At 36.8% G+C, this 15,797-nt stretch overlaps 1 protein-coding gene across 1 annotated transcript in view; it reads right to left on the bottom strand.

Moving 5' to 3' along the window:
• Positions 1-4,797: 4,797 nt before the first annotated feature.
• LOC121903765 (protein mono-ADP-ribosyltransferase PARP14-like) overlaps positions 4,798-15,797 on the bottom strand; it is a 32,567-nt gene continuing 21,567 nt past the window's right edge. The window contains exons 19-26 of the mRNA XM_042421136.1: positions 15,513-15,698; positions 12,126-12,329; positions 11,171-11,286; positions 10,240-10,475; positions 9,845-10,119; positions 8,296-8,438; positions 6,758-6,932; positions 4,798-6,092 (exon numbers count right to left, since the gene is read on the bottom strand). Of these exons, the coding sequence (XP_042277070.1) occupies positions 5,809-6,092; positions 6,758-6,932; positions 8,296-8,438; positions 9,845-10,119; positions 10,240-10,475; positions 11,171-11,286; positions 12,126-12,329; positions 15,513-15,698 (1,619 nt within the window). The 3' untranslated portion in view covers positions 4,798-5,808. The remainder of the gene's footprint in view (positions 6,093-6,757; positions 6,933-8,295; positions 8,439-9,844; positions 10,120-10,239; positions 10,476-11,170; positions 11,287-12,125; positions 12,330-15,512; positions 15,699-15,797) is intronic.

The following is a 15,797-nucleotide window of genomic DNA, read 5'->3' as shown; positions in this document are numbered from 1 at the left end:
GGACAAAGTTTAATCATTTGCTTTTAATGATTTATCTTCTGCACTGAGTAAAAAAAAAAAAATTAAAAAGCCAAAGTTAATGTTAATATTGGGTGTCTGTGAAGATTCTCAGTCATCCAGATCATGATTATCCAAGGAGAGTTGAATCGAGGACAACTGGACTATGTTGTAGATACTTTAAGTCATTTTGCCTCATCCAAGAGGCTTCTCCAGTTCTAACTGACTGGTGAGGAGTCTCAGGTATTTAACCTCTGTGGGGTCTTTATCAAGGTCATTAAACTGTGCATACAAACATTTTAGTCCAGGACTCATCAATATGTTCTCAATCTGCGACCAAATTTCGAACTTCAATAAAAATGCTATTTAAATGTAATTTTAAAAGTCAGTAGACTGTATGAATCAGCATCAAAATTTAAACTAATGTAAAGTAAAACCATGTAAAGTGGTTGAAAGTAACTAAGTACATTTACTTAAGTACAGTTTGAGGTACTTGTACTTTACTTGAGTATTTCCATGTGATACTACTTTCTACATTTCAGAGGGAAATATTGTACTTTCTACTCCACTACATTTATTTAACAGCTTTAGTTACTTTTCAGATGAAGATTTGACACAATGGATAATATAACAAGCTTTTAAAATACAACACATTGTTAAAGATGAAACCAGTGGTTTCCAACCTTTTTGGCTTTTGACGTCTTACAAAAAGCAGTGTGTAGTCGGGGTCACATTTCACATGTCTATGAGTTGTTAACAGCTCCACCAAATAGTGATTTTTCCCTCTAAACTTCTCACATGCTTTCATTTCAATAAATGTTCAAATGATCCAATATTTCAGCAAAAATCAAAGATTAGAGAAAAAGTCCAAAAACTGAAAACAGATTTGTGTATCAGAACTTTGTTTTTTCTTCTTTCCTCTCCCATTAATCATCTCACGACCCCTCAGATTTATCTGCTGACCCTTTGGAGGGGCCCGACCCCTAGGTTGGGAACCACTGGACTAAACTAGCTAACTGTATATAAAGTAGTGTAAACTAGCTCCACCTCCAGCAGCTACAACAGTAACATGCTGCTCTAACACTGATGCTTCACTATTAATAATCTAATGATGTCATATATAATAATATATCAGTCAGAGGGACCAAACCACTACTTTTACTGCAATACTTTAAGTACATCAAGTTCATAATACTTATGTACTTTTACTGCAATACTTTAACTTCATCAAGCTCATAATACTTATGTACTTTTACTGCAATACTTTAACTACATCAAGCTCATAATACTTATGTACTTTTACTGCAATACTTTAACTACATCAAGCTCATTACTTGTAATGGAGTATTTTTACATTGTGTATTGGTACTTTTACTGCAGTAAAGTATCTGAGTACTTCTTCCACTGCTGACAGAAACAAATATAAAGTTTAAATCACCTTCCTGCTGTAGTACATGTTCCGACTTTGAAGGCTGATTTTTTTTTCAAAATGTTTCCTGAAGCAGATGAGCTATTTGTGCAGCTGCTCTCCGTGATGTCACCAGCAGGTGGCAGTCTAACACTGGTGAACCTGAAGCTGCTGCAGAAAAAAACATATTAGTCTTCAGTGTTTGTGTTAAAAGTTAGAAAGCACAAAGGACAAAAATAATTAAATAAAAGTGACAGATTCAACATCAGGATCATCTTTACAGTTTCATTTTACATCCAGAAAAAAAAGAAAAAAGTAAAATATAATAGTATTAATAACTCAGGAAAATGGAATAAATAAATCGCTTCCACAATCTTGAAGGAGAAAGAGCAATACACACTATAATCAGCATAATAATGCTCCCATGGATGTAAGAATGTGCAAAACGGTTGGTATGAAGAAGCAAGGAGCCTAGACAAAATGGGACAATGCTCTTGAAAGGGAAGTGACCCTGACGGAGCTGTGGAAGTCTGAGCCTCACAGAGTAAAGTTCCTCATCCAGGCAGTGTATGATGTGCTACCCAGCACAACTAACCTCCACTTATGGCCAAAAAGCAGGGTCAATAACATGCTCACTATGCTCAAGATGTAGAACACCCAAGCACATACTGAGTTGCTTCCCAAAAGCCCTAGCAAATGGGAGATATCACTAGCACCACGATCAGGTTCTGAAGGTTGCTCAAACCATCAACGAAGGACTGGAAACAAAGAGGTACACCTCCTCTTCCAAGCTCATCAACTTTGTCAGGGCTGGGAAGCACACAACATCTGCTACTAGAAAATCTGCAGGAACCCTGGCCTTGGCAAAAGACTGGAATATGTCTGTGGACCTGGTGGCGCAACTAAACTTCCCCCAGCACATTACCACAGAGGCTGCTCTTGGGCCTTGGCTACAAGTTTGGCTATAAGCAATAATTAATGATTATCAAGATAATTATGAATTATTAAAATCAATAAAATAATTAATAAGAATTAATAATAACGGGGCACCACCCTGGACTCAGGGAAAAGGATAGCCAATTTAGTCTCAAAGTGTACTAATCTATCAATCGGGAACTTTGATTAATAATTAACTTAATAACTATAAATAACTTACTAATAACTTAATAACTATAAACTAAATCACCATATCAATAGCTAGTTAAGGTTGAAGGATTTGGAGTTCTTTGCAGAGCAGAGGTTGGCAAAACTCACTCTTGTGCAACATTAAAACAGACAACAGGTATATCAAAAAGCATTTATTTAACAAAAAGCTAAGTGTACCTATATACAAATGTATGTGTGTGAGTGTGTATGTGTGTGTTTTATGTATTTCTAATTTCATTAATTACAGCAAAATTTTAATGGTTATTTATCAGTTTTTCAAGACTCTCCAAACTCAAAATCTGGGGCAGTTGCTCCCAGATTTTTCTACTCAAGGAAGTGGAGATCTGTTATTGAACAGCCTGTAGAGAAAATCACTGAAGCATCTTCAGAACTCTCTGATTTTTGTGATATTTTCTGTATTCTTCTGACAGGTAGAATACTTGGAAACTACTACTATATCAAAGTAGGGGCTTGACAAATCTTCTTTTCTCAACATAGTGCAAAGTTACTTAACATAAACAGTTAATACAAACTTTGGCTTTAAAGTGGTGTCTGAACAGATGTGTTGATGCTTGCTGAAGGGTAACTCACTTATGTAAAAATAATTTCAGAGTTCTGCTTGAAATGACACAAAACTCAGATTGTGTAAAAGTTGGTAAACTATAATGTAAAAATAATCCATAACTGGTTTAAGTCTTGTATTTACATTTTCACAGGATAAAGTAAATGATTATTAGCAGTAAAAGATACATGAGTAAAGGTAGAATTGAGTGAGTTATTTATTTGTTTATATGTCAGATTTAAAACACCTTTTGTACAACATGGGTGACTATTTATAAATTCCATATGAAAACCACAGGGACACAGTATGTTAGCTTGAAATATCAAGGAATGCTATCAGTATGCAATGAAATTCAGGCACTTCTATCAAACATATTTAAACAAGTTCAAACATGATGATGGAACAATGTGGAGATCAGGGTTTAACTGCTTTTTCCACGATGGAATATGTTACAGTTCCAATAACACATATACACACACTAAAGTATTTCAGTTTACTGGTTCTTATTTGACACAAGTATAATCCAGGTCCTGTGCAGCTTGGATGACATTTAGAAAATGAGAGGACAGTCCAGTTTATATATCTATGATGTCCCTCCCTCTCCACCTTCTTGGTCAGGGTTTTGTGTTTTGTTTGCACACATCACACACTGCATTCCTTACCGACCTACCTGACGAACATTATTATTGCATTATTTTATCATACGTTGACAATAAATGTCAATTAAAGAAACTAAATTAATGTGATTCACTTTTCTGTCTCTGACTTTGAGCCAGTTTGAGACACATTTAAAAAGTGAAATTATATTCTGAACAAAGGGGAGACTTTCTCTCTTTAGTATCAGAAGTCTGAGTTGTTTCCTGTAAAAAATGGTTTTCTGTTATACCTGTTGATATAATTTTATCATTTGATATGTGTATGTGTGTAGGAATCAGTGCCAAATAATAAGAAAGCTGTTACTTCCTCATTCTCTCTCTTTTATAATTTTCTTCCTTTTTCTTCATCCACTTTATGAGCTTTCATGTTAGGACTGTAATCCTGAAACTGAAAACAGACACTTTGGCTGATACCTCTGAGGAAGGAACACTAATCTTTGTGTTTTGGTGTGTTCTTTTGGCTGTGTGTCTTTTTTGTCTCTTCTTTGGTACTAAAGCTCAGTTGTGAAATGACATAATAATGAGATACATTTTTAATATAATTAATGGCTGTTCAGAGTGTGATAAAGCTTGAGACCTAACACACCAGTTAATAATTAATATAACACAAAAAATAACACTCACAATGCTTTAGCCCTAATATATGCAACCCACTAAATAATTCCCCGCACAATCCTCGGAAATATTCAGTCTCTGATGTGGGTGGTATAGAACTTGGTATTGTCTGACATTTTACAATAAACCAAATCTACAAAACCCTGCAGGAGTCACAAGAACTAAATCAGTCCCTCAAATGTAATTCCCTCAGTATATTTATTTTCAACGTATTGTACTGGGTAAATAAAAACAGTAATAAAATTATTCCTTGGGGTGCTGTTAAGGCAAAACATGACTCGCACAGTGGATGTGGAGGATTTTATAGACTGTTAGGTAGGTAAGGTAATACTCTGGTGTTTCAAACTGGTCATACTGGTGTGTCAGTACAAACACGTGAGGCAGAATTTGGATTTAAACTTTAATGAAGGCACTCCAACTTTACAGGTCCAGAGTCACAGCGAGGTCTTACAAGCAATTCAGCATCTCCACTTATTCCCTTAAACACACATAGTGAACTTTCCTTGAACTGGTTCTGGTGTTTTCAGATGTCTGTGGTTGTGTTTCTACTGTTTTCAATAGAGAATTAAAGGATTGTCAAACTAATGATTCACTGTTCATACTGAAGGGGACATGACTCAAATTTGATGGCCATCCATCCTATACATGTTGAGTTATTTCACTAAGAGACAATAATGTGAACATCATGATGGCACTGGGTCAGGGATTCATCCTGTGAGAAACATAAAAATGTCACTGTAATCATCCAATAGTTGTTGAGATATTTCAACCAAAGTTGAGGAGCAACAGAACATTTCCATCCATAGAGCCATGACACTAGCATGGCTGATAATACCAGAAAGCTACAGTGCTGCAGCGAAACTGCCCAGATACGATGTTGTAGATATGAAACATCATTTACCAGATGTAGGCAGCAACATGGCTGCTACAAAGTCCCACAAAAGACACTTAAGGTCCGTATTACATAATTATATCAAATCTAATGTGATTTGATGTGACTAGCTAACCATGCCTATCATAAAACCACACGTGATCTCAGTTGGGTGGAAGGTTTTGCATATATCCAAAGACAGAATCTAACGATGAAGGCAAGGGAGGTTTGGATGAAGGTCAACGGTCCAACACAGCTCCATAACTCTCTACAGCCAAAAGAAAAAAATGTGACAGATTCCAGATGAAGGAAAATAATGACAGTGTGTTAAAATATTTATATTCAATATTTATATTCAATGTTTTTTTTTCATTAAAACTACTTCCCGGTAACTTTAACCTTAAATTCAGATACGGTGTGATAGTTTCTTCTACATTTCTTGAGTGTTTGGAAACTAAATCAAGACTGTGACAAGACTTATAGACTGTGAATTTAAACTAGAAGAGATATGATGGCAGTAATCAGAACTGTTGCACAGTGGGATCATGGTAGTTTATGTAAATGTGATCAGGTACTCTGGGTATGCCTGAATGTCATTGAAGATGACGAACATGGTTGGTCTAGCAGGGTTATCGGTGACGCTGTCATACAGGTCTGAGGCATTTCCAGAAACTCTGGAAGGTGGAGCGATCATTCTAGATCTACCCTGGACAAAGTCTCCAACCAGAACCCTGGCCAGATACATGCGCTTCTGCCCCCTGGCATCAGGCCTGGCGTAACCCCGCGCTGAGTAGGCAGGGTCCACCGCAAAGTATGAGCCATTGCCATACATCGCTCCTACAGAACAAAATAAGAGTAAACACAGGCTCCATTATTAACTAAATACATACATGAATGATTCCCAGTCAAAGAAGTTCAGTAAGAAGACTGCCGCTGCTGCACCATGTTTCTGTCCTCTATGAGACTTGAATACACTGTTTAAAAAATACTTCTGTAGATATTAACTCTGTTCTTCTATTGGCCAGAAGTTCAGTGACAGCTCCAGACAGCAAATAAAATCAGAACAACAAACAAAACAAAGAAACTAAGGTTAATTTTAGGAGGACATGAATAATAATAAATAATTAGTTGATTAATCAATTCAAAAGGCCAAACATTCTCTAGTTTCAGCTTTGGGAACCACTGCTCTAAAGAGTGATTTGGAAATGTAATATACTGTTCTATGGTAGGCAAAGTTTTGTCAACTGACAACCAAACAAAACAAGTAGCTGACAAAGTTTAGTGTAGTTTCATATGATTTTTATGCATTTTTAAGCATATATTTGACAGAGAGTATACTAAGTATGTGTTTTTTTAATAAGATTTTTTAATGCTTCACTGTAGTAGACTTTGAATTTGTGAGGCAGTATAGTAAGTGTGATTTTGTTACCATGCAGTATTTCATCTCAAACTGTTCGATGTAAATATTCCACTGTTTTATGAGTGTGTGCAGCTTTAGTTACCATGTGCTCCTGCGTAACTGCGGTTGAAGCCTTGTTTGTTGATGAGATCGATGGAGTCGGGGCCGGTGCCGTGGAAAAGCATCTTCTCGTTGTTTTTGTGATTATTCTTCGCCTCCAGTTGTTTCTTCTTCAGCTGGTAGCTCTGCCACAGTGTCTCGTTTTGTACCCGTTCAATCTGCCGACACAATGAAGACATGACAAGTAAGTCATTTTCAAGCCACAATGACAATTATTCTTACCACTGCGGTGGCATGAAAGTTTTCCTGTAGTTTGCTTGTGTTATTATTATTATTATTCATTTGTAGTTTGTTTTCTAAATGTGAAAGATTTTCTCTTTATTTGCTTGTGTTTTCTTAAGTTGCAGAATACTTTCAAGGTCCATATACAGGCCTGAGCAACAATTAAATATTCTCAAGTCTGAGGTTGAAAATATTTGAGAATCTGCAGTTTCACCACATTTCTGTCTATTAAAACTATTTAACAATTTTGGTCAATGTAAATTTTCAATGCTTTAATATGTATATATATATATGCTTTATGTATGTGTGTAATTATTACAGTATTAATTTCATCACCAACATATAATCTCATATGATGTTACAATATTAAATAGAAAAACAGCCCAGCTCTGGTCTGTTACAGAATATCTCTCCTGTTATTCAAAATCTAAACTAAACAAAATGTATATTTTAGCAATTTTAAGGTCAGAGTTATACCAGTGATTTTAGTTTAGAGTTAAATATTTACACTGGTGATTTGAATGTTTAAGAGAAAGTATAAATTCTAATTGTCTGAATGTATAAAAATCACTTTTAGGGTTAAAATGACACTAATAATATTGCTGTAATATAAGCCAACATCACCTAATGATGCCAAAGGAGTAAAGATACAGATGATTTGAGGGACTGGGAGCGGAAGAAGAAGTACTCAGATACTTTATTGGAGTAAAAGTACAAGTACAACAATGTAAAAATACTCCATTACAAGCAAAAGTCCTGCATGAAAAATCCTACTACAGTAAAAGTACATAAGTATTATGAGCTTGATGTAGTTAAAGTATTGCATTAAAAGTAGTGGTTTGGTACCTCTGTCTGATATTATATATATATTATATACATTTACTTGCTGAAATATTGGATCATTTGAACATTTATTGAAATGAAAGCATGTGAGAAGTTTAGAGGGAAAAATCACTATTTGGTGGAGCTGTTAACAACTCATAGACATGTGAAATGTGACCCAAACTACACACTGCTTTTTGTAAGACGTCAAAAGCCAAAAAGGTTGGAAACCACTGGTTTCATCTTTAACAATGTGTTGTATTTTAAAAGCTTGTTATATTATCCGTTATGTCAAATCTTCATCTGAAAAGTAACTAAAGCTGTCAAATAAATGTAGTGGAGTAGAAAGTACAATATTTCCCTCTGAAATGTAGAAAGTAGCATCACATGGAAATACTCAAGTAAAGTACCTCAAAACTGTACTTCAGTACAGTACTTGAGTAATACGTAGTTAAGATTATTGGAGAGTGAACATACACTGATGATGTTTGCATAAAGGCCGGTCTTTTGAAATTCCTTCTCCACATCGCCGTATTCTTTAGATCCCACAGTCAGAGGAAACAGCTTCATGAGGTCGCCTTTCATGTCGTCCCAATGTGAAGGCAGAGCAGCATCATCTGCTAAAATAAGAAGAAGAGTATTTGTTTTAAATTGTGTTGTCCAAATGATGGGAAAAATCAAATATTCAATCTGTAATGAACTGGCCAAATGATAAACTCCCAGTGTACAAGTGTAACAGGCTGTGCCTTATACTCCAGCAGGAAGCCTTTGTAAAAAGCAAAGAAACTCTAAAGCTCCTCTTTGACCAAAAAGTTCCAGCAAATATGGAACCAGAGGAACTGAACTTGGAACTAAAAGTTTGTGTTTCCACCACATCTGAAGAACCGTGTAGTTTAGGCAAATTAGACCCATGGTGATTAAAAAATGTCTGCATTTGAAACACAGTATTAACACGTCCTTGTTGTTCTCTGTATTTACTGACTCTGATGTTTAAGTTGGATGTAATGAATGATTGAAAAGAAATATATACAGATGAGGAAAAGGAGGCTGAAAATCAAGAGCAACTCTTTCCATCATAAACAATCTTTGAGTGTTTGATGGTTATTTATTACTGTTTTAGAATGTAACAACATAGTAACTACATTTATTTCCTAGTTCCTCAAAGGTCAGCTGTATTTACATTCTCTAATTGTTTCGGGCCCCTTCTACTGATACTCCTAAATGTGTTCTGTGTTTCTGCTTCTGTCTGCTGATTTCTGAAAACAGGATGTGAAGTTCTGCAGTGTGAAATTCTTTGGGAAAATTTTTGCCAATTAAGCAATTTGGCAATTTTAGGGGCATCAATGATGCTGATGATGAAATCTCAGGAACGTTCACTTCCTCACGAACAGATGACATCAGGCTGAAACCAGATTTACTACAAGATCAGGCCGTTAATAGAGAGTTTGTTGAATCTGACTTAGAGCAAAATCAGATATTCATTAGAAAAAAAATGTTCTTGTATGAGGCCCATAGTCTATGAGAAAAATTACTTTATTTCCAGAACAAGTGGCGAACAAAAACAACTCCTCACTCTTCATAACTCAAATGTCCACTGTATTGGGACACTGACAGTGAGTACAGGTCCAACTTTTACTGTATGTGTTTACTTTGAGGTTGAATTTAATCTGTCAGATTATATGTACCTCCATAGAACGTACATTTACTAAAAAATAATCCCAAAAGAACAATTTGGCCAATGAAATGGTCCAAATTTTTAAAACTAGAGAATAGGTGTCTCCTCTTACTTTTTCATGGACTATGATTTCTTTTTTTTTTTTTTTTTACATTTAACACTTGAAAAGCCACTTGTAAATGACAGGGTAATAGAAAATGTAAACTGTACTTTGGTGTTTCTTTTGACTTCTTTAAGATTTCATGAAACTTTTCTTATAAATTTTTCATTTTTTTTCTACAAAATGAACCTCTGTGCATGAGAACATGTTTGTATTTAAACAGGTTAAATAAGGACTATGTAAAGACTCACCTTTCAGGTCTTTTCTAAGTAGTTCCAACTGTTCACGTCCATTCGTTGAAACAGCTCTTTTAAACATTACATCAGCTGTGTAAATTTGGTTGTTAATCTTGATTTTAACATTTTTTTGTTTTTTCTCCAGAGCCTTCTCGAGGTTGAGGTTGGTGTAAATGTCGAATGGCACCATCTTCCCATTGCGATGCTGAAACTGCCATTCTACCAGTCCACTCACTAGCAAGGCCTTGTGTCTCTCGTTCTCCGTCCTCTCCACCCTCCGGATGATGTCTCTGATGTTCAGCAAAAAAAAAACAACATTTAAACAAATAGCATTTGGTGCTCTGGATTGAAGCTTTACTTTATGTTTTTGGTCCTTTGTGTGTCATTAATTCATTTGGTTGGTGACTGACCTCACTGAAGACTCAGCGATCATGACGTCCCTGGTCAGGCCCTCCAGGTGGATGGTGGGCTCCTGGTCCTCCAGGCTCCTGTCCAGTCGGATGCTGACTGTCAGATTCCTCTGTAGGGCCTTCAGCTCCTCCATGTCAGCCTGCGACAGCTGACTGATGTACGGGTCGATGATGGTGCGCTTCGCCTGCTCGGCCAAAATCAGCTCCTCAATTCTTTTCTTAACCTGACTCACAGCCTGCAGTGTTGGGGAAATGGTTGAAGTGTCCGATTCAAACAGTCATCAATACATCCTGATAATCTCAATGAAGGCAGTACAACGGAAGCACAACAGATGTACTATATGGAAGTGCATTGCATTCACCAAGGACAAAAATGTCAATGTAATTTTCAGATAAAAGGTCATAATTATGCAATCTTATCTCATAATTTTAAGATCTTTTCTCGTAATTATGAGATAGTAAGTCATAATTATGAGATACAGAAGTCATAATTATGAGATAAGGCCTCTGATTTTTTTTCTCATTGGTGAATGCAATGTATGGTCTCCTTTGTTTAATCCATACAGAAACAGAAATGTAAAAAGTATTATTTGTGGTTTTATAGACAGTTGCTGAAACTATTTCTTTACAAACAACAGTGTATCCATCCGCCCAGTACTTCTCTGCAGCATCTGCTTGTCAGGTATAGTCAGTGAAGACAGGGTTGGTTTTGATCTTTGCACCAGTACGATGATACCAAGCCTGACAACCTTACTGTGACAACAAGACTTCAGGAAACTGCTGCGCAGAATGTTCAAACAAGAAATAGTTCAAGCACATAACTAGTTTTTACATTTCTGTTTGAACTTGGATTAAACAAGGTGTTAATCGCTGAGCTTTAGTCCTTTCAAAGCAAAGAGCTAAGAAATAAATTGAATAAATGTATGTTAACCTTGGCGTTATCAGCACACAGCTGAAACACTGTGGGCTCAAACTCCTTCTCCAGAACCAAGCGATCAGTGCCGAGTCGTTCCTCTGAAGATACTGTTAAAAACGCAGTGACAGTTTCTGAAACAACATAAAACAATGTAGTTTGTTGTCTTACATTTTCCTCATACCTCAGCATTGGAAAAATGATGAAACTGAATGAATTAATGATATTATAAAGGGCCAACACTAACAGATTCACCAGCAAATGTTTGTAAGATGCAATCTCTCAAAGAGTGTTTCTGCTTTATCAAGACATTTAAAGGATAGGTCTGGTTATATTCTGTTTTGTTCTTTTAATCAACAAATCCAATGAAAAGACAAACACCAACAATTAATTAGATACATGGACAATATTTGCTTGTAGGATCAAAGCCTGTTATATCTTATTCCTTGGTGCCGTACATCTCCACTGTGTCCAAAAAACTATTAAAAATACATTCATAAGCCACAGATGAACAAGATAGTACATTCCCCAACAAATCACCTGATCAACATCACACCATTTCCTCCTGTTTGTTAACTGAAAACTACAGTCGCCAGCTGAATTAGGAAATTATTGAGACTTTTCTAGAAATTAAAAAACTTTAAAAAAATTAGAAATTATATATTTGTGGGCCAGTTTTATAGATTTACGTGTTCAGTAGGAACAAATGGGCTTTGTGGCTGAGAGCCACAGACAGAGTTGGGAATGAGGAAAGTAGTGAGAGACAAACTAACACATTGTTGGTTTCCGTCTGCACATGAGAGAAAGAAACCCCACAATGTCCTTGAATGTCTAAGAAATCACAAAATAATTCTTCAAAACATTTTATGAATCTTGATCAAAAGGAACAGGTAAAAAGGAAAGAAATGCAGACATATAGTGAGTGAGAACCTGTATCTGTGCATTATGCATTAGTAAAAAAACATTTAAATACCTTTTAACTTGGTCAAGACACTCTTCTTCTCCACATCCTCTCCCTGTCTCTTCTTCATGCTCTTGTGGAACTCCATCACCATGGCCGTCTGGAAGATCAAGATCTTCACGCTCTGAACAAACCTCGGGTACGTCTTCCTCACAAACTCCACCACTGCGCCGACCATGGCATCCGCCACCGCCGACGGGTTGGCCCCTCCCTGACCTAACAAGTAGACATGGATGGGTAATGATGATGATGTTGATGAAGATGAAGATGTGAGGTTGGACAAGGAGATTGGCAGTAAAAGTATAGAGTATAGTATAGGTGGTGGTGTCTTTAAAGTTCTGTTGGTGTCCTCTACAGGCTGCAGTGTCCATTATATACCTACATGTACATTATATAACTTTTAACCACAATATGAACCAACAACATCCTGATGGTTTAATTCTTCTTCTACTAAAAGTGGAGCTAGAAACGTGTTTCTCCTGAGGGTGGTGCTAGAGCTAAACTAGTGCTAAAAACTATTAGTCAAATAATCAATCAATACAAAACTAATTGTTTCGTTAACTTTTGATAGTCATTTGTCAAACAAAAATTCAGGGCTGCAACTAACATACCTGCCAACATTCCCAATTTTTAACCCTTTCTCCTGCTGTGCTCCCAATTGCTAATTTCTCCCATTAATCTCCGACTTCACAGTGATGCACATCAAATGGGTGTTTCTCAGTTTCTGTGTGGGATATGTGTCGTGGTACCTGGCGACACAACCCAGAGGGAGAGGTAAGTATGCACAAATGACCCTGTCTGATATGCGTCACTCGTCACTGCGCTCTCTCAAGCCTTCTGCTCCACTCAGTTTTCCTGCTGAAAATGTGAGGAAGGGCTGGTTTGTCTCAGCCAGCAGCTAAGTTTACAAGAATTGGCCAAATTTTAAGATATGTGGCAAACTCAGATAAACAGTTAGGCTCCATACAGAAAGCTTTCGTGTTATTGGCTTAACTGTGGTTGTGTAAAACATACTGGCGGTGGATGGGACACTACAAGCAAAGCAGTACTTACTGGCTTTTTACATGTGACAGATTTGTTGCATTTACAGTAACGAGTGTAGTTGTTGTCAACTCGGGTAAAACGTTGTAAAACACTGTCTTTAAATTCATCCACCAGCCCGCTCCTGCAGAGAAAAACTCCCATATTTTGAAACCTAAATGTTGACATGTATGAACTAATGATTATTTTCACTACAGATTAATCTGTCTATTTTCTCAATTAACTGTTTTGTCCTTTGGTCTGTAAAATGTCAGAAAAATATCCATCACCATTATGCAAAGCACAGCATGCAACCTAAAACGTTTTGTTTTGTCCCGACCAACAGTCCACAAACCAAAGATATTCAGTTAACTATCAAACAGAGCTAAAGAAACTTGAAAATATTCACATTTAAGAAGCTCAAACCAGAGAATTTTAGCATTTTTTATTTAAATAATGGCTACAATCATCAATTTTCCGTCAATTGACTAATCGATTAATCAACTAATCGTTGCAGCTCTAGTGGCAAACATTTGCTGGTTGAAGCCTCTGAAATGTGGTATAAAAGTATTTGCTTCTTTTCTCTTTTAAATTATTGTAAACTGAATATCTCTACCGACATTTGCAACTGTGACAGGTATTTTTTATTTTTTCCTGAACATTTTCAAGATTATTCAATGATGGAAAATAATCGTTAGTCGCAGCCCTAATCAAAAAGGAGCATGAATGTGCTCAGATGTTTTAAAAGGAAATCTGGAGTGGAATTTATGTTCAGTTTTTGGGTCAACAAAATTACCAAATCATTAGGAGTCATCCTCTGGGAATCATGAATATCCACAGTAAAACTTGTCCAGTAGACTTTTTCAGAGAAAATATATGTACAGATATGAAGGCTTATTCATAAAACCTTTTATGATAATTTACTTTGTATTAAAACATTAATACATATTTGAAAAGGTTATATTTAGTCAGTGTGTTCCTGTTCTGTCCTTTGAAGCTAGTGTTAATGGCTGATGAATTTTAATGGTTGGTGGTTGTGACACAAACTTTGAGCAGGTTTCTCAGAGTTTTTCAGATTTTTCTGACAGAATCTACTTCACAATCTACTGTACCTGCACATCAGATCATATTTGTCTTCCATCTATTCTAATGCAGAGAAATTTGTCAATAACACTCAAAAAATCTCAGTTAAGGCCTTTACACATACACAGCGACATGAATAAATGACACGAAATTGCGAAATAATCGCCTGTGAATAGTTCGCATCAAAACTATTCACACTGGCAGCAATATGAATTTGCGACAGAAGCACAGAAAAAACGAATTTGAGAAGGAATTTGTGACAGCTCGTTCTGCTGTCCGTCAGCCTGGTGAGGTCAGTTTGTCCAGCGGCTGCCTCTGTGGCCTGAGACGCTGAACGCAGGTCAGAGCCGTTGTGGATTGAGCAGATATCACGCTCTCCTCTTCTCTTGTCGAGTGAGGAGAAGGACAAGATCATCATCACTGGAGGATGTTGACATCATCCTCCAGTGATGATGATGATATCTGACCTGTGTTCAGCGTCTCACGTCCACAGAAGCAGCCGCCTGTCAGCTGCAGCTCCTGAGAAGCTGAGAGGACAAACTGCCTTCACCAGGCTGACTGACAGCAGGGAGTTACTGAACCAAAACAGTTTGCATGTCGGCTCCACGGGAAGAAATCCACAGTGTTTGTATTTATAAATACATGGTGATGATGCATATGATACATGATACATCAATGTATTGATTCATTGGCTTTATTTTATTTACAACGTAGTGAGTGAACCTACCCGTCTGCCTTCAGTGCTTACAGACAGACTGGGAGCTGATCAATCAATGTAGATACGGTAAATAAGTTCAAACACACACAGCAGGATACTCAACACCCCACATGGGCCTTCGCAAGAAACAGCTGTCTGTGCAGATTACGCTTTGTGATTGGTTGATGCTTTTATTCGCTGTTTGAAAAGTCAGAAATATCCACCTGGGTCCGAAAAAAAATCACGTCGTTTTTTTGCCTCGTAATATTCGCGTTCTGTGTAAAAGTACTAATGACACAAACAACAGTTTGAAAAAATACATTGATGTGCGAATTAATCGCACTAAAAAATCGCATCCAGTGTGTAAAGGCCTTTAGACTCAAGGAACCAGTGAAATTATAAAAATAACAAAATTAACGAATAACAGAGGAAACAAGCAAGAGGAAAAGGGAAATGTTTGAACGACATCACAAACTTTGAGTCTTATTTCAGCCCCTTTCAGAGTTTTCTTTAAAAACACACAGTAAAAGTGAAACAAAGCTTCAATGTCAGATTCAAATAATAAAAGTTATGTATTTGTAGAATGTGTTTGAACAGACCTGTTCCCAGAGCGGGAAAGGAGACGGAGCTGAACTTGTTGTCCTCGCAGACCTTCAGCACTGAGTAAACCACTTCCTTGATGTTTGCAGGATCAGTCTGGCCGACGATGTGAATGATGTTTTTGCTGGGCAACAACCCGGCTGACGTCACAATCATCGGACGAGGCTGATAACCCGGAGAATTCACTACAGAGAGGAAACAAACAGTTGAAGGTCTAGTCTAGGTTCTAGGTCTAGTCTATTCAAAGTTCAAGTTTTGTGATGAACTTTAGGCTTTAAGGGAGG

The sequence above is a fragment of the Thunnus maccoyii genome, chromosome 9 (genome assembly GCF_910596095.1).
Source record: "Thunnus maccoyii chromosome 9, fThuMac1.1, whole genome shotgun sequence".
Classification (NCBI taxonomy): domain Eukaryota; kingdom Metazoa; phylum Chordata; class Actinopteri; order Scombriformes; family Scombridae; genus Thunnus; species Thunnus maccoyii.
This window is presented reverse-complemented; position numbering and strand designations above follow the sequence as displayed.